The sequence below is a fragment of the Mya arenaria genome, chromosome 9 (assembly GCF_026914265.1).
Source record: "Mya arenaria isolate MELC-2E11 chromosome 9, ASM2691426v1".
NCBI classification, from domain to species: Eukaryota; Metazoa; Mollusca; class Bivalvia; order Myida; family Myidae; genus Mya; species Mya arenaria.
In genome coordinates, this window is record NC_069130.1 from 9,362,200 (window position 1) to 9,380,967 (window position 18,768).

The following is an 18,768-nucleotide window of genomic DNA, read 5'->3' on the forward strand; positions in this document are numbered from 1 at the left end:
ATCATCATCATCATCATAATCATCATCATCATCATCATCATCATCATCATCATCATCATCATCATCATCATCATCATCATCACCATCATCATCATCATCATCATCATCATCATCATCATCATCATCATCGTCATCATCAGCAAGAGGAGCAGCAGAAGCATCATCTTTATCACCGTCGTAGTCGTCATTGTTGTCATCATCATCATCAGCAACAGCAGCAGCAACAACAACAGTAGCATCATCATTTGTTATTTATTTTTCCAGGAGAAAAAAAAGAGGCGCTAGATAAGCAGCAAAATGAGCTTAATGCAGAACGTCAAAAGCGAGAAAGAGATCAAGAAAACCAAATAAAAACGATGCAGTTAAAGGTAGCGTCTCTTGAAAAAAATCAGGAAGAGCTTAATAGAATACTTGATCAAATAAATGATTTAAATGAAAAGAGAAGAATTCACTGGGAAGAAGAAAACCAACTGTTAAAAAATGAGGTGAAACATTTTGCTGAATGGATAGCTGCACTGGAGAAAAAAGAAGAGAAACGAAAAGCGAATGGTTTTCATGCAAGTATTTTGGATGCCATCTTTAACAACTAAAAATATCACAGCAATTCCAGTGTGAAAATGCATGCATAATATACGAGCAAACATATGTATTACACAATTAAACTACAGTAAATACAGAAGATCGGAAGAAAGTCAAATTAAGAAATATGCTAAAAAAGACAAGAATAACTTTTGAATATATAAAAGAAAATGATAAAAACTAAAAAAAGCCATCCACCACTTAAAATGATTGTATAATCAAGTCAGCACAGGCTTCACTGTCCAGTCCCCAATTCGTTTCGGGAACAATTAAAGTCTAAATCTTATTATTTATTTCAAAAGCCTTCTCAGTGAGAGAACGCTGTCTTGGTTGAACCTTATACTGTACATAATTATTTGTGCGCATATGATAGCGATTTCCATGTAAACGACTTTACTTTGTCTAAAGTAGGAACTATTATTAATCTTGTAAACTATGATAAAAACTGTGGGTTTATTGAAGATGCACTCTTACTCCCAAATACCATTTACCACGATTAATATAATTGTTTCATTATACCAAAAAGATGGATACATGTCGAAAACGATTGCTTTTATTAAGGATTTTGTGGGTTTTTTTGAAAGAAAGATGCAGAAAACACGATACATCTACCTTTTGAGACTATAATAGATCACGGTAAATATTTTAGCATTCACCAATCATTTAATATTTTTGCGTTTTCAGCTATTAATTACACGGTTACAATATTGTTATAAGTAATTAATATTTTCCATAAATGCATTATTTAGTAACTAGTTTAAGGTTTATCACTCAAAATTAATGTTTGTTATATATGTGTATGTATATATTTTGAATGAGAGTGTCACTTTAATATATTTACTTTGAGATAGAACCATTTGTATTGCTTTTCATCAATTTGATTTTGTCAATGGGAATTTTTCCAGATTCTTAAGGGCAAAGTGAAATATGTCCAGTTAGATAATATATCAAATATCATCAAAAGCTAATATCATGAATACAATACGTCTGTTTTTCATTAATGAACGGCTTTACGAATGAGCTGAATATCAATAAATTTAACGATAGTCAAGCTGGGTTTTGTTGTAACCATTTGTCAGTCATTAGTATGGTTTGTCTACAATCTATAGAAAAAAGACTCTGCGTAAACGTTAATTTTTGTAAGACTTCTGACAAACTTAACAGCGACAAACTATTTCAAACACTCGGAATAGATGGTAATTAATTACAAGTTTCTTCCATCCATGTATTTCAATCTAGATTCATAAGTTAAGACACCAAATAGTGCAACAAGTACAATACAGGTGATGAGTCAAGTTCGACAATATGTGTCCAATTTATTAAGGAGTTTTCTGCTCTTTTCATGGATAATTGTGTTTCTTGAATCTTTATATAACGCATGAAATACCAGATAGTATATGCCTAATGTTTACAGATGACGTAGATAGTGTGCATACATAGCTTCTAAATGACCAATTAATTGTAATAGATAAATTGTGGTTATGTCAACCACGAGAAGACTGAAATAAAAAAAGAAATGCCTCAAATGGTAGCCCTTTACATTAGTATGTTAATTGGTATTTTGTTGTATAAATAATGTCCTTGCAGTGTTCTTGTCGGAATGATGGTTATGTAAATAAAAGTCCTAATATGTGTATGATGTAACTTATACTATGTTATTGGTCTGAAATCTGGGGTTGTTGAATTTGTCCTTCCTAAGTATATTAAATATGTACAGATGTGTTTTTGCAGGAAACCCCTTAATGTAAATAAATGTTCTTCTGCATGTATGAAGAGCGTGAAAGATTACAATGTGTGTGTCATATTTTTTTCTTATTTTGTTAATAGTATGATTTAGTTTTGTGATTTGTTTCTATTGCATTTGAACCTAAACAATGTTACTTAATGCTGAAAACTTTAAATAAAGTTGGGTGAAATTGTTGGGTTATGTTAGTTTGTTAAATGAAGAACATTACCTTTTACTAGCATAAGATAAAATTTTGTAACTTTCGATGTTCTAATCATAATTACGAATTGAGAGTGTCCGCAATAGATGCTCATGCGTATTGTTTACAATATTGTAACGTTTTTTTTCTGTTTAGGCAGAGTGCAGTATTTATATGTATCGAATTGATGCATAATAATGTATGGACACTATGCTAAATTATGGTATTCTGTTGGCAAATGATTGTATAAAACATTTATAATTTAAGAACATTAGTCATATTTGTTAAATATGATACATATGGCACTTCTGTTCATGTATTGTTTTAATTTGTATAATATGTATTTTGGACAGGCGACCTTTCAATTACCAATTAAACAACTGATTGTACTTGATTTGACCTTATAAATTTACATTTTACTGACCGTTCCAAGGCGGTATTTAACAATTCTTGACAAACATACCTAGTTTTTTTATGTATATAGTATGTATGCACTGTGCTGTTTGTGGAGTTTTGTGCTGTTCTTTCATGTTACTTGTTTGTGATTTTATGTTCTATGTCTTTGGCGTTTACCCAGTGCCATTAAACCAGGTTTATGTTTAAACTTTTTGCTACTAAGCTTGTTTCTTTAGCTTTTTGCATAATTATTGACCTGGCTCATAATATACAATGCAATGTATAGTAACGAGAAAATCTCGGAATGCTTGGTGAAGGGATTTATTGCGCCTATATCTAAAAGCTGCATTCATGAATTTGCGAAAAGCTATAGACGAGTAATATTGGTAAACATTCTTCAAGATTTTCCACTTTCAAGTAAACTTTCAAACTGGGCTTTAGAAAAAAACAACCATAATTGATAAGCAAATTCGACCCCGAAAGATAAAATCAACGATTAACAAAAGTATATTTACGGAGCATTGGTATGTGTTTGAAGACGAATTTGATTTCTATCTAGAATGTAGTCTATACGCTGATATAATTTATAAATAGTGTTCGTTTACAATGCATTTTGAGTTAGATCAGTTGACATATATGCTTCTTTATAATTGTATGAATATCGTTTGTCTATTCATATAAATTCGTGTAACGTTTTTGATACTGTAGATTTTTTTTCTTGATTTATATAATTATCAAGTATGAAAGATAACATCATATAATAGTTTGATTTACTTATCTTATGCAGCTGCTGTATAGCTCATATGACATTGAGTCTTATTGTTTGTTAATTGTTAAATTTTGTAATACATATGTTTCGAATAACTTGAAATCCCTACAGATGTATTTTATATGTTTTTACAGGGACCATGTCCTTCTAGATGTTTTGTAAATTAGTCTTGAACCAATCTTGAATCTTATAACACAAACATTATCACAGAACAAAATTGTACGTCACATTTTAAGATTGGAAAAAAAAACGTTCTATAAAATTAACGGATAAAAAACATAACAAAAATTATTGTAGAATAATGTAACCTAAGAAAGGATTATGGCCTTTTAATATAATAATCTTGTATTTGAGCATTTGATATTAAATAAATAGAAGGTATATGTTCAATATATATATAGGCGTTAATAGAGTGATACTTCTAGGCCACACACAATTAAGTTTCTTTCCCCTGTCAATTAGTTTTTGTTAAAAGCTGCAATTTAAATGATTAGAATCATACTATTGAGCGACTTTTTATGATTTTATAGTATTGTTTTGTATAAAGATGTTATCGAGGCGTGGAATTTTATCAATAAAAACAGTTTGAAATTAGTGTCAATCATTTCTTACAAAATTGCGGCATCCAGTAAACATGAATCATAAACAGACAAAGCTTGATTTTTAAATAGTTTGTGTGTTTGTCTTTTAAACCCGACGTCAATTATTAGCTCACCTGAGAACGGAGTGCACAGCATGAGCTATTCCCATCGGCGACCATCCGGCGACAGGCGTCCGTCGGTCGGCCGTCAACAAATGCTTCAAACGACATGTTCAACTAAATCGCTTATCAAATTTATATGAAACTTAACTGCCATATTCCATTGAAGGTGACCTTTTTTAACTTTGTTTATGTCTGCCCGTGCTTATTCTGTGCTTTAAAGTCCTGCCGTGAAGCCATCAACACTTTTATGCTTTAATGTCATAACTGACATGCGAAAGAAGTGACGAAGTTCCCAGTCAAATTCAGATATGAGAATACTTGAAGAAGTAGTGTGATCTACAAGAGATCCAGTGTGAATCCTTAGCTCTTTGTGAAGAGACCTCTTGGGTCTTTAAAGTGCTCGATGCAAAGCACCATTGCAAGGGATACAATTTGCATGGGTTTAACCAGTAATCAGTACGTCATTTTGCTAGTACTTCCCTCAAAACGCCGATTGCTAGGCAAAGGAGTTAATGGCACCATACATTGACGTATTTCGGTTTGACGTAAGCGGGGTTTGAATCCGCGACCTTCTGCATCCAAAGCGAATGCTCTACCGCTGAGCTATCGGGTCGGAAACCAAATTTCATAAATATCGTGCACTTGCTGAAAAATAACAAGTGGTTAAGATCACAGAAGCGGATTGCACAACATTCATAAAGCTCTCTAACTCGCTTGTGGCACTTGTATTAAACTATGGTGGCGATATATTATGGAATGCTGACTTTTTTAAGCCCTTGCATTTTGTTTTCGGAAATAATAGTAAGGCTGTAACAACTTCTGTAGGAACGATATATACATAACCTGTTATCAAATTGAATTGTAGCAGCACTTATTATTTATTGTCTCACTATTCAGCTGGCTTTTAAAGAGACTTTACCAATATATAAAACATTTGAACCATACTATTAGGAATGTGAAAATGATGCAAGTGAACAATATCAGTGTGATCATGTTAATAGTTAAACTATATTTGTATACCGATGGCTTTCGTGGTAATAATGGAAGCTGACACTCTGTTAATACTGCAATACTGGTAGGCTCGGCCACTGTGCTCGGCATTAGGACTTCCACTGTATTGAAAGGACACAATAAGTGTTGACCACTACGCGTTTATTAGCCCTATATTTTCACATTCCACATATCTCGTCACAGTTTAATATCATGGCCACATGTGAATTTAAGAGCTTTTTAAAAAGTAGGTTGATCAATTTGATTTTATAGTATAGTCCAGTTATGGAGAGAGTTTGTGGTTTTGCTACGCATTAAACATAACTATTAACTCAGGTTGAAAAGTGATTGAATACTACTGTTTTTTTATAGTCAGACATGTTTGAGCTGGGACCTGTATTGGCAATTGAAAAACGTTGAAGTACATGTTTGGTCAATACAAAAGTAATTATATAGGGCAGTTTGCCAGAGTGGTGGTTGCAGCACCTTTCCTAAAGTGTATTTTATTTTGAGTATTAGATGGTCGAAACAAACACTTTTTCAGAGCACATGAGAATTGACCACGTGTCAACGCTCTACATAAAATGCACCTAAATTTAGCAATGAACTGTTTTATAGTATATACAGGACAAATAAAATTAATAGCTTAAGAGTTTGTGATACTATAACTCCTGGATGGTTGGTCTGATTTAGAACCTCTTAGATGAGCGCGAAAAGAGATGTCTGAAGTTACAATGAACATGTCATCAATTTCGTTTACTCTACTTTCAACCTGTTGTGTTATATATGAAATTTGACTTTTTCACCAACGCAGAAACGACGAATTAAAGCTAAGCAGAAAGCAGCAGTGAACAACTAATGTCCATAGTAGTTAACAGCAACAGATGGTAATCCTCCAGGTTATTTTTCTTATATGCTCTTGGTGATAGGGAGCCTTGTTCTAGAATGTGGCTATCCTCTTTAAATGGTATTAAGTATGCGAGTTATGATATAATTTTCTGTAATATCTGGGGAGTCGAAAAGCTTGCATTGACAACCATTTGCGGTTTTGAAAAGCTTAATCGTATTGTATGATATTATCTAATGACAATTTGACAGAAACATGGCTATGTGTTCTAACTCTGGTTTCCAACAATACAGTTGACGAAAGTCTTGAAATCTTGTTAGGCCTACATTATATGACGCCAGGGTATTAACAGACAATGTCGGAGATCATAGACAGAAAGTTTGTGGCAACTGTTCTAGATGAGTAGCCACTTGTGCTAGCTAGTGAATTTTTTGCATGGAATGGAATACGCATTTGCATTTGCATCAGTGTCAATTTGAAATGCTTAAATATAAAAATATATTAAACTGCATGCATGCCAAAACAAAGCTTCTAGCTGTATCACACGCGAATTATTTTAGCATTTTGTTAAATTATGCATAAAACATACACTGTAGCTATCAATTAAACCACGCGCGGTCAACAGGTCTATGAGATATCTTAATGTGTGTTGCTTTTGTCCGTCATTCGGTTGCAACCGATTTTCTAATAATAGTAATACCAATTATAATGTATCATGTGAATATTATAGTTTTATGTAGCAAGTAGCTACAATATCAGTAATCAGGTTGTTTGTCTCAACTGTAAATTAGTATTAGTGTGCCTAAATTTTAGCTGCATATTACCAGGAAAGTCATCCCGAGATTATAAAAAACTACGAAAATAACATTTACCTACCTTTATATGCAACATACGTTGTATATTATTAAATCACGTTTCTTTTATATGACAATCTTGTAGAACCTATGAACCCTTTGCAACACATCCACCAAAGAACTGAAACACGACATTATTAACCTTAATAAATTGAGATACTTCTAATATAACAAGACCGTGTTGACTCAATCGTGCGCATGGCAAAAAAAGTAGCACATTGTACATATTATAAAGCTTTTCGTCCATCGTCTGACCCAAGTAGGTCTGTGATTATGCACCATTTCTTTTTTAAACGTACGTCATCCATTGTATGTTCTCTACTTGTTTAACAGAACGGCTAGTAAAATGTTATTCATGCAATACGACCAGACCGAGATATTCTTAGATGTTCACAAACTATTATTTTTGTCTATCTGGCAATATTTTGTACATACTAATTGTAGTACATGTATATTTTTGTCTTATCCATATCGCTCACATTGTCACTAAATCATTGTTACTCGCAATTGTATTTTTGTTGTTAGTATTTATTTTATTTTTTACATTTTATTGTCCAACATTAAAGCCACCATGATAGTTTTTTTCTTTCTTTGTTCTTTCCATAACATTTTTACATACCTTTTTTAAACCTTGTTACCTGGTATGCTGACGTACTCCTTGCCCATCCCATGAAACTTACCCGGTCCGTGGCACCATATGTTATCCCTCGAAAACACCGTTCATGACTTCGTACGCTAGCTTTCTGTACACGTCACTGACTGAATTGCATCTTGGAATTACATCTTATACTCAAAACTGACCCCTTTTTATCAAAGTGTTCACGGTCGCTCTTTACTTAGTACCGCAACTGATTAACCACTCTGGCGATGTTCCTCCTAACCCCGGCCCTTTATCTGAATCTAGCGACCAAACCTCCACATTATCGTACTCTGCACTCATTAACACCGGGTTAGGCATCATGTGTTTGAATATCCAAAGTCTCAAACCTGAGCTGCACTTACTTGAAATCAATGCACAACCCTATGACATTCTTATGTTCACGGAAACCTGGTTACGTCCCTAAACCCCTTACATTCTTTACGTTCAACCTCCGTCCGCTGTGACAGACAAGATCGAGTCGATGGCGGGGTAACGATCTACTTACGCGACGGTCTTAACTATCGCAAACGACCTGACCTCTCGGTATTTGGCGTTGAATGCGTCTGGATCCCACTAAATACATATACAGACCCCCATAATTCTAACAACAATCACTGGTCACTTCTCAAAGAAGGTACAGATAAAAGATTTTCAGAAAGAGTAGACAACGTCATAGTCACTTGCGATTTCAATGTTAATATTCTGAAATCACCTACTAACAAAATGTCTAATCTCATCGCTTCCTACAACACAGAACAACTTGTCTCATCACCAACACACTACACTAAAAAATATTGTTCTCTTATAAAACAAACACCACGTACTGACAAGTTTTGACCCCGATCCATTTGTTCAAGAACTAATTAATAACAAGCCAATAAAGAAACGCTGCGAAAACCCACAAAATAAAGGGGGCCCAACTTACGCCTACTGGAAAGTTAAGATCAATGAATATTTTCCCCTGTAGTTTCATTCCAAGTGACTTAAAGTCATTCGGTGTTATTAAAAGGAGCAGAAAAGCTGATTTTATCTCTCTTTCAACCAACAAGCGATTGGGACCTTAATCAACCATCATACCAACGACCTTTTGATTTCATGTAATAAGATGGTGCTCAACATTTCATTTTGGGTGCATGCCCCGATTTTTCAATAAGGCGATATGAAATATGAATAACTGAAAACGGAGGTGCACTAAAAGGTCCTGCCATTCTACCTGCTTGAATTTACTTTGTCTAAAACGATGTATGGTATTTCCTTGGCTCATCTTAGATTTTGTTGCGTCAAAATGTTTTCGCTCTCTGGAACCATATTTGAAACAATTGTCTAGTGACTCTGCGTGCGCTGTATGAAGGTAGTGTAAAAGGTGTCCGACAACTTTTCGAAATTGGTAGTTGAATATCCAGAAATTATTAATCTAAGATATTTAGTAACGTGGTCTGCTGGTTTGGGGCAAGCGCAAGTACTACCTAGAAACTGAGTGGGAGTATCCACGATTTAGAGCAGGTCTCGCGCGGTATGAGCTGCGCTACGGTTGTGGACCGCCATAGAAAGGATTCCCTCCTCTATTATAAGCGCTTGGCCAAGAAGGGTGAGCGTTGCAATATGTCTTGCACGAATGTTTTCGCATTGGTCTCTCTGATTGCATTGTTGACGACAGCAAGTGATTGGCCTAATGACGAAAGCCAAAGCTCATAATCGATTTTGGAAAAGGATAGGGAGGAAGAGTCGATTGCGAGGCACATTCTAAATTGATGATCATATTCGCGCCAGCCAAGTACAGCATATTTCTTTGCCTCAAGTCTCGCCCGTATTTCAACAACTCTTTGGTTCTTTGATGACTATGGAACAGTACACGAAAAAGGCATCAGGCCGTTATTCGATTGTTGGAATCATTGAATCATACGTTTTATCCATTTCCACTCATCTTGGTCTAACAATTGAGTCTCATGTCAAGTGGCTACTAATGCTTGGTGAAATATACATATTCGACCCCTGCTCTAGCGCAACGTTAGCTAATGGAATAAAACCTTGCTCTTATGGTGCCTGGTTAATCAATGCCAAGGCTTTCCCCTGAGTTTTGTTGTCAGCAGCCGTAACTGCTGGTTCTGCAGTGCGGTGGTGGGGGTAACGTTTCGCCGGCTAGTCACGTACTCTTCGTTGGAATGTTGGTCTCGGGTACCAGAGGGTGCACGTGACTGGCCAACGAGAGGTTCATGGTTATTAGCCTGGTGTGCATGAGCGGCTCCGTATGCCCATTTGACGTCACCGTTTCCACCCGAGCGCACTTTGGCCGACCGCGGTTGCGCGACAATATCCCGCGACAATATCCCGTAAACCGTCTCAGACATGTCAAAAAGAAAAAAAAAAAAAAAACTTTACGAATAATCTTTTCTAAACATATACTCATGACTTTCAATGTGTGAAATCGTCGTTCATTTCGTTTGATAGGTGTGTTTCTGTAAAACAAAAAAAACGTCTAAGTCAATTATAAAATGACGTTTTATACAGTACATTTTTGAACAAATACTTGGGATATTTTGATGTAACATTGAAATATATGGAGCCTGGTCTGATTCAGATCCAGGATTTGATTCTATATCACATGACAACCTATATTAGGTTGGCATAAGAAAATCTGCCAGATTCAAACTATTTTGAGAAATAACAGACTATTCAGCTAATAAACATCCTGTGCATATTTTAAAAACTGAAAACCCATCTAAACATGTAGTCATGTTCGATAACTGGTATTTATAACTATCTGTGAGACACGTTAACATTTCAAAAAGTAAATTAGCATTAATCGTAAGCTGGTGTTTGTGTCTTTTAATAGAGTTGTACGGAATGGACACAGTTGTGAAACATTTGAATACTGTAAAAATTATGCACTTACCAGTGGGGGCATACTTTTGACAGTGGTTGATTCACGAAGGAGAGGGTATGGGCAAAACAGCTGAATATACTGCACGGGATATGGACATTGTCTGATTTGCAGAACTTGTGCGAATTTCTTCAATTTCAAACCAGTGATATGACCTGAAATTAACAAACTTGTTAATAGATGAAAGATAGAAGATTGAAAAAAGCATACAAATTATTCACATTTACAAGTAAAACGTGATCTTGAAGTATTAACTTGAAGTCTGGAAAAAATCTTGATCAATAAGTAACATATTATGTCTCTGTGTGGAATATAGTACGTTTATGTTCAAGCAGAAAAATGCTTATAAATATTAGGAAAAATAATGTTGTATAATTAATATAAATTAAAATATAAACATAACATACTATTTCCAAGGGAAGCAGCTGGTAAAGTTGACCTAAACTAATTTAAAGCATGGTCTCCCATTATATCTGATCAAACAAAACGATGTACTAGTATTATAAACCGTTATGGCGGTGTAAAGGTACTATAATAAGATATAAGGTAAAGACGAACTGGCTAGTGACAACAGGAGTCTATCAGTAATTGACAAATAAATTAAGCTTAAGGGATTAACCGTTATAAGTTATATTACACTGATTTTCAAGTATGATCATTTCACTTCGTTAGGTTATCCATCCACCACTTATAAAATAATAATAATGGTTTTACTTTTAAGTAACACAATGTTATGTTTGAATATTGAATGTATAGTTTTCACCGATTGCTGTTTTATACACATAAATATTACATTATAAACATTATGTAATTTAATAATCAAATTAATATTAAAGATATATAATCATAATAATACTCTCTTTTATTTCCTCCCTTAAAAATAATTATCATATATCAATATAGAAGCGTCATTATGGATGTTATTCAAATATGAAACACATACTATAATAATAAAATGATTAATTTATATAAATAAGATATCGAAATAATCTAAAATTCACAAACACATCTTTGCATTCAAATAATGAATGGCATTCCTTAAAGTAGTAGTAAAATGTCATGATATTGTTTGATTTATAATGAAAAATAGTATTTAAACAGGGTTATAAATAAAGGTCAATAAACAATAATATTAACAGCCCTGAAATATATGTAAATATCACGCCTCCAACATAAATGACGCAACGCCATTGGTCCAGGACTGGTCACGCGGTGACCCAATATTTTTCCATACAGGGTCACCAAATTTATATCATACCAAAATGGCGTCTGTTTTCCGATTTTGATGAATATTCCGATGAATAAATGAAACATGTAAAACATGTAAGTAGGTTGTCGACGTGATATATACGTTACTGGATTAGTAGGTGACCCGATATGGGATGCTCTCACCCGATATGGTTTCCTTTGAGCCGTATATTCTATATCGGGTTACGTACTAACCACGTATCCCGGCTATAATTTAACAGTTTTTTCTTATAGTGAATATATTATAACAATCAGCTCTATTGACTCTAAGGACCGAGGCCATCATAAATGGCGAACAGGGGTGCGTTCTGCAGTGGGCGTCCATCGTGAATGGCTTTATTCTGTTCCATAGAGCTGACCACCTGACCCCGAGACTCTTTGTTCAGTAAAACGAGCACCGCCAACCGGTAATCCATTCATTTTCTTGCTTTAACTAACGGGCTTATGCGCAGCGGTGTCAAATTGTCATTTGCGAAAACATAATCGCCGAAAGTCCTTCTATTGTCATATTCTTGTTGTCTGGCCTTAGAGTTCGTAAATTCGAAGAACTTTTCTTTGGCTAATAAATTTAGGTCGTAATCTACGTTCACGGTGCCAACTGTCAATGTATGCAGCATAAAGTTCGACACCTTCTTTGGGACAGCAGTCAAATATTTTATTAAGGCTCGTCTGTGGAACCGGTATCGCACATCCGGCTAACATAATGGGCGAGTTCGTCGTGCTCGGAGCGAGCTACTATAACTAATTTTAGAGGTTGGCGTTTTCCTTTTTTAGAGAGTCAATCTATTGTTCAGAGGTTTTATCATAATGTCAATAGTAGCTGTGATTTCCTCTCTGATTTCCACGAAGACCTCGTGTTTAAATTCAGCTCGAATATCTTGGACAATAATATGTGCAAGAAGGGCGTTCAAAGCTTTCAGGTCCTCCGTCATTATTGACAGATGTAAAACTATTCATTGACAGTGGTGAAACTATTCATTGACAGCGGTGGGACTATTCATTGACAGCGGTGGAACTATTCATTGACAGTGGTGAAACGATTTATTGACAGTGGTGAAACTGAAACTATTTATTGACAGTGGTGGAACTATTCATTGACAGTGGTGAAACTATTCATTGACAGTGGTGACACTATTTATTTACAGTGGTGAACCTGAAACTATGCATTGACAGTGGTGAAACTATTCAATGACACTGATGAAACTATTCATTGACAGTGGTGAAACTATTCAATGACACTGATGAAACTATTCATTGACACTGATGAAACTATTCATTGACAGTGGTGAAACTATTTATTGACAGTGGTGAAACTATTCAATGACACTGATGAAACTATTCATTGACAGTGGTGAAACTATTCAATGACACTGATGAAACTATTCATTGGCAGTGGTTAAACTATTCATTGACAGTGGTGAAACTGAAAATATTCATTGACAGTGGTGAAACTATTCATTGACAGTGGTGAAACTGAATCTGTCAATTAGCAGTAATGAAACTATTTATTGACAGTTGTGACACTATTCATTGACAGTGGGGAAACTGTCAATTGGCAGTGGTGAAACTATTCATTGACAGTAGTGAAACTGTTCATTGACACTGGTGAAATATTCATTGACAGTGGTGAAACTCTTCATTGACAGTGGTGAAACTGTTCAATGAAAGTGGTGTAACTGTTCATTGAAACTTGACAGTTGTTCAATTGGCAGTGGTGAAACTGTTCATTGACATTGTTGAAACTGTTCATTGACAATGGTGAAATATTCATTGACAGTGGTGAAACTATTCATTGACAGCAGTGAAATTATTCATTGACAATGGTGAAATATTCATTGACAGTGGTGAAACTATTCATTGACAGTGGTGAAACTATTCATTGACAGCGGTGGAACTATTCATTGACAGTGTAGAAACTATTCATTGTCCTTTGAACTGTTCATTGACAGTGGTGAAACTATTTATTGACAGTTGTGAAACTATACATTGACAGTGGTGAAACTGTTCATTGACAGTGGTGAAACTATTCATTGACAGTAGTGTAACCATTCATTGACAGTGGTGAGACTGTTCATTGACATTGGTGAAACTATTCATTGACAGTGCTAACTGTTCATTGACAGTGGTGAAACTGCCAATTGACAGTGGTGGAACTATTCACTGACAGTGGTAAAACTGTTCATTGACAGTTGTGAAACTGTTCATTGACAGTGGTTAAACTGTTCATTGACAGTGGTGAAACTGTTCAATGACAGTGGTGAAACTGTTCATTGACAGCGGTGAAACTGTTCAATGACAGTGGTGAAACTGTTCATTGACAGTGGTGAAACTATTCATTGACAGTGGTAAAACTGTTTAATTGACAGTGGTGACACTATTCATTGACAGCGGTGAAACTGTTCAATGACAGTGGTGAAACTGTTCAATGAAAGTGGTAAAACTATTCATTGGCAGTGATGAGACTATTCATTGACAGTGGTGAAACTGTTCATTGACAGTGTTGAAACTGTTCATTGACAGTGGTGACACTGTTCATTGACAGTGATGAACTTTTTCATTGACAGCTGTTAAACTGTTCATTGGCAGTTGTGACACTGTTCATTGACAGTGGTGAAACTGTTCATTGACAGTGGTGAAACTGTTCATTGGCAGTGCTGAACTGTTCATTGACATCGGTGAAACTGTTCATTGGCAACGATGAAACTGTTCATTGACAGTGGTGAAACTGTTCATTAATAGTGGTGAAATTGTTCATTGGCAGTGCTGAGATGTTCATTGACATCGGTGAAACTGTTCATTGGCAGCGGTGAAACTGTTCATTGGCTGTGGTGAAACTGTTTATTGACAGTGCTGAACAGTTCATTGACAGTGATGAAACTGCCAATTGGCAGTGGTGAAACTATTCATTGACAGCGGTGAAACTGTTCATTGACAGTGGTAAAACTGTTTAGTTACAGTGGTGAATTTATTTATTGATAGTGGTGAAAAGTTTCAATGACAGTTGTGAAACTATTATTGGCATTGGTGAAATTTGTCATTGAAAGTTGGGAAACAATTTACAGACGGAACTTTTTATTGAAAGGTTTGGTTAAAAGGTTGGTGAATGTATAAGCCGCAGGATAGGGGGATGTGTACATTGCGGCGTATAGTACTGTGTGAGGTGTATTAAAGAGGTCTGGATGAGCATCAAGATTGGAGAGAGTTGAGCTTCATTAAAGGGGGCTGGGTGAGTTGAAGGGTAGATGCGTGGAGCTGCAGGCTATAGAGCTAGATGAGGCGGTGTTGGTTGAGCTGAATGGCAGAGGTTTGTCTAAGCTTCATGGTAGTCGCTGAGGAAGCTATAGGTTAGGGAGTGAGAGGGCGTGAGCTATAGTTAAGGTGGTTGTGTTAGCTGTAGTGTAGGTGGCTTAGTTAGTTGCAATGTAGGGACGGGGTTGTGTCAGCTGCTGAATTTGGCGCTGGGTATTCTGCATGATAAGTTGTTGTGTGGGCTGCACTGTTTGCAAGTATGGGTGCTGCATGATAGGGTTTGAGAGGACTGCAGGGTAGGTTGATTTGAGACCTGCCAGAGTAGGTCGCTGTGTGAGGTACATTATTGCGTTGTGTGAGATCGCACGATATGATGCTGATCGACCTGCATGGTTTTTGGACGTTGAGCTGAAGGCAGCTGAGGGGGCTACAGGATAAGGGGTTGAGACTACTTCAGGATAGGTTGCTATGAGAGCTGTAATGAAGGTTGCTATGTAGGCTGCATAATGCAGTAAAAGGGAATGTTACAGCTGACGAACATGGGGCGGGGTGAGTTGCAGGATAAGTGTTTGTTTTGGCTAAATATTAGGTTGGCAGGTGACTTAATCGATAGGGACTGGGGCGCTGCAGTGTACATGCTGGTTTAGCTGTATCAGACGAAAGGTTGAGGAGTGAGAGGACTAAAGATCTTAGTGAGCCGCAGGACGGGGTTGGGAGAATTGCACGATAGGGGCTTGATCAGCAGCAGGACAAGGGACTGGCTCAGTTGCAGGATAGGTGGCTGTTACTTTGGAATGGAAGTATTGTTAAGATATATTACTCTGTGTCAATCTCTTGTTTTAAAACTTTACTATCAAGTTGTTTGTATTTTTAAGCTGAATAATGGCTGAATTATCGTAATTTGCACAATTGAAAACAACATATTAATTTGACATCATTATCTGTATACGCCTTTCACCTAATACTAATTTAAGCACATGACGCAAAACAAGAACAATATTGTGGTTCCTGCAGCCATGTATATGTTGCCCAAAGCTTATTTGCAGTTTTGTCTGTTTCCGTGATATGATTAATGTCATATAATATGTGTCTTCATACATTAAGATTGCATGAGCTTTTCTTATTTCAAGTTTTATTTAAAATGAATATTCTATATACTGTTTCGTGTTGCCCTTTTATCTTGTCTTGTACCTTGTCATTTCTAATTGACAGTTTCTTGTTTAATATTCGAATGTTTGTTTGTTAATTTTATCACAGTCTGCCCGCTCTTATCGACAGCATTATGGGTTGACCCAGCCGTGACACAACCACGGCTTTAACTTTGTTTAAATGGCATTAATGACAGTAGGTAAAACACACTGCCATTCCCCATCAAATCCAGACATTTAAAAACTTAAAGGAACAGATCGAGATACAAAGACCCGGATGCAAAACCTTAGCCCTTTGCGAAGAGAATTTTTGGTTCTTTAATTTACACGTAATACAACTTTGGTTGGTTGTACCAGGACTTAGTACATCATAATCTCATGGTTACCCTTTTAATGCCGAGTTATATGCAATGGAGCCACTGATACAATAATGAAATGTAATTCGTTGCAGGCTTGACTTGAGATAAATGCTTGAATAAACACAGGACTGTAAATTTTGTTTTGGTTATTTCATCTACAACTATCAACTGGACAATATCCAATTCCTACCCCTACCAGCCGACTTTTCCTTTTTTTATAAGAAAAAAACGTAGGCATGTTATAAATGGCACCAAAGGGAGTGGGTGGAATAGTGTAACTTTGTGGATATATTACCTTTTACTGTTAGACTCATTAAGTTTGTATATAAATAATATTTAAGAGGTCAGGTTAATGTTGCGCGAGATTATAAACATGTGTTGTTGGGAAAACTAAAGTACCAGGAAAAAAACACTAACCAAACTCACAACCGGTAAAAAAGTGAAATAGTATACCATTGTAGAATTGTTCATCATGAACTGTAACCCCATATTACTACGAGGAAAGCATGTACATGGTATAGGCGTGGATGGGCAATGGCGATGGTCAGTGGAATACTTTGGACGTCAGCCTTGGATCGAGGGAGCACAGGTTATATAATCTATACAACACTGATATTCCCATTTTTCGCACACAACCTCGCTTTATGACACAACTAGTACACAATAGGTTTTCTTCTGTTTTTTACAATAAACTTCATCTTATACCCTTTACAAAATTCAAGTGTATCGTCTCAAAACGTTTACCATAGTTTTTTATCATTTTGCAGCTAGTTATCACCACACACATTGTTAACCGTGTATACTTATGCGAAAACACTACAGAAACAAGCTTAGTAGCAAAAAAGTTCAAACATAAACCCGGTTTTATGGCACTGGGTCTTCAACATGGCTAAGATTATGTAAACTAAAGACTACCGTTCTCTGTCGATATGCTGTATTCCACATACCAGAAAATATATTGATGAGATAAAAGACATGATCCGAAAACAACAACAAGTAAAATAGTTTTGTAGAACACATGGAAAGCCAAGAGCAAGCTGAAAATGAACCACGACGCAATAGCAAAACCGGTGAAGACCAAACTTGGTTCTAGATTCTTATAAATGATATAAGTCCAGAAAGGCAAACAAAAGATTGGAAATAAAGTTTAAGATGTAATTGAGCTACCGAGAGAGGAAACTCCTATATTCAAGATTACAAGCGGGAAGACTAAAAGAGGGAATGCATTGCCTATAAAACCAGTTCTAGTATATTACGAGAATGAAACTGGAAAGTCTTAAGATGCATCGACCGTGAATAATGGCGATGTAAAGGCTGAAGAGAGAGTAGAGAAAGGAAACTTCAAGAAAAACTGTGACGTCACAGAAGAAGAATCGGATTTAAGTGATGAAGTAAGCTACCAATACATAGAAATGGGGACGTCCGTCAGCTTACAGGAACTGAACGGGATATTAATATGTTTTTAGAAAAAGTAGACAATGAAGCAGGTAGCAATAAAAAAAACAGCTTTACCAGAGATAAAACCAAACACTCGAAACTGAGTCCCTGGAGCACGCTGTTCAAAAGAATGAACGCCATAATTATCTAAAGGAAAGAAAAGGAACAATGGATAAAAGGACTAACTTAAAATTAAAACGAAATTACCTTATGTAACAACTGAAAAGAACCAGGAATTACATGGCGTAGTACCATGCCTGGCAGATACAATGATATAAAACCTTGAAGGGTTTGTGAATTCTGGCATATTGCAGAATATAGACAGTCTGATGGCCCAACAACTTTGTCGGACATTTTGCTGCAGACGCCTGTCTGTGTTTATTGTGTTATGTTAGGTCATGTTGTACTCGTTATCATTTAATCATTGTTAACGGTCACTGGTCAATAACTTACTTCAGTAATTTATAAATGTGTAAGTGATTGTTAAATAGTAAAATATATAACTATGCACGTATTACTTACTATTCCATTGTGTATTTTCAGTATGTTGACTTGTTACGTGTGAAAGAACATGTTATTCCCTATAAACTGTGTTTGTTGTTTGATCCACAATTGGACAAATCCTTACTACCTACTGGACGATATCCAAATTTTTCCGTGCAAGACGACTTTACACTTTCTGTAACGTGAACAGCTTCTAAAACCTGCACTCCTTACCGGTGAATGTGACTCAAAGCATGAAC

At 35.9% G+C, this 18,768-nt stretch overlaps 1 protein-coding gene across 5 annotated transcripts in view; it reads left to right on the forward strand.

The window, feature by feature from the left end:
* The window catches only part of LOC128203095 (guanylate-binding protein 3-like), a 30,345-nt gene extending 26,081 nt beyond the window's left edge, over positions 1-4,264 (forward strand). For 4 of the 5 annotated variants that reach the window (XM_052904367.1, XM_052904366.1, XM_052904369.1 and 1 more), the window contains one exon: positions 265-4,264. In XM_052904367.1, coding sequence (XP_052760327.1) covers positions 265-590 — 326 coding nt within the window. In that variant the 3' untranslated portion in view covers positions 591-4,264. The remainder of the gene's footprint in view (positions 1-264) is intronic. The other variant, XM_052904371.1, reaches the window with a different exon arrangement.
* Positions 4,265-18,768: the final 14,504 nt, after the last annotated feature.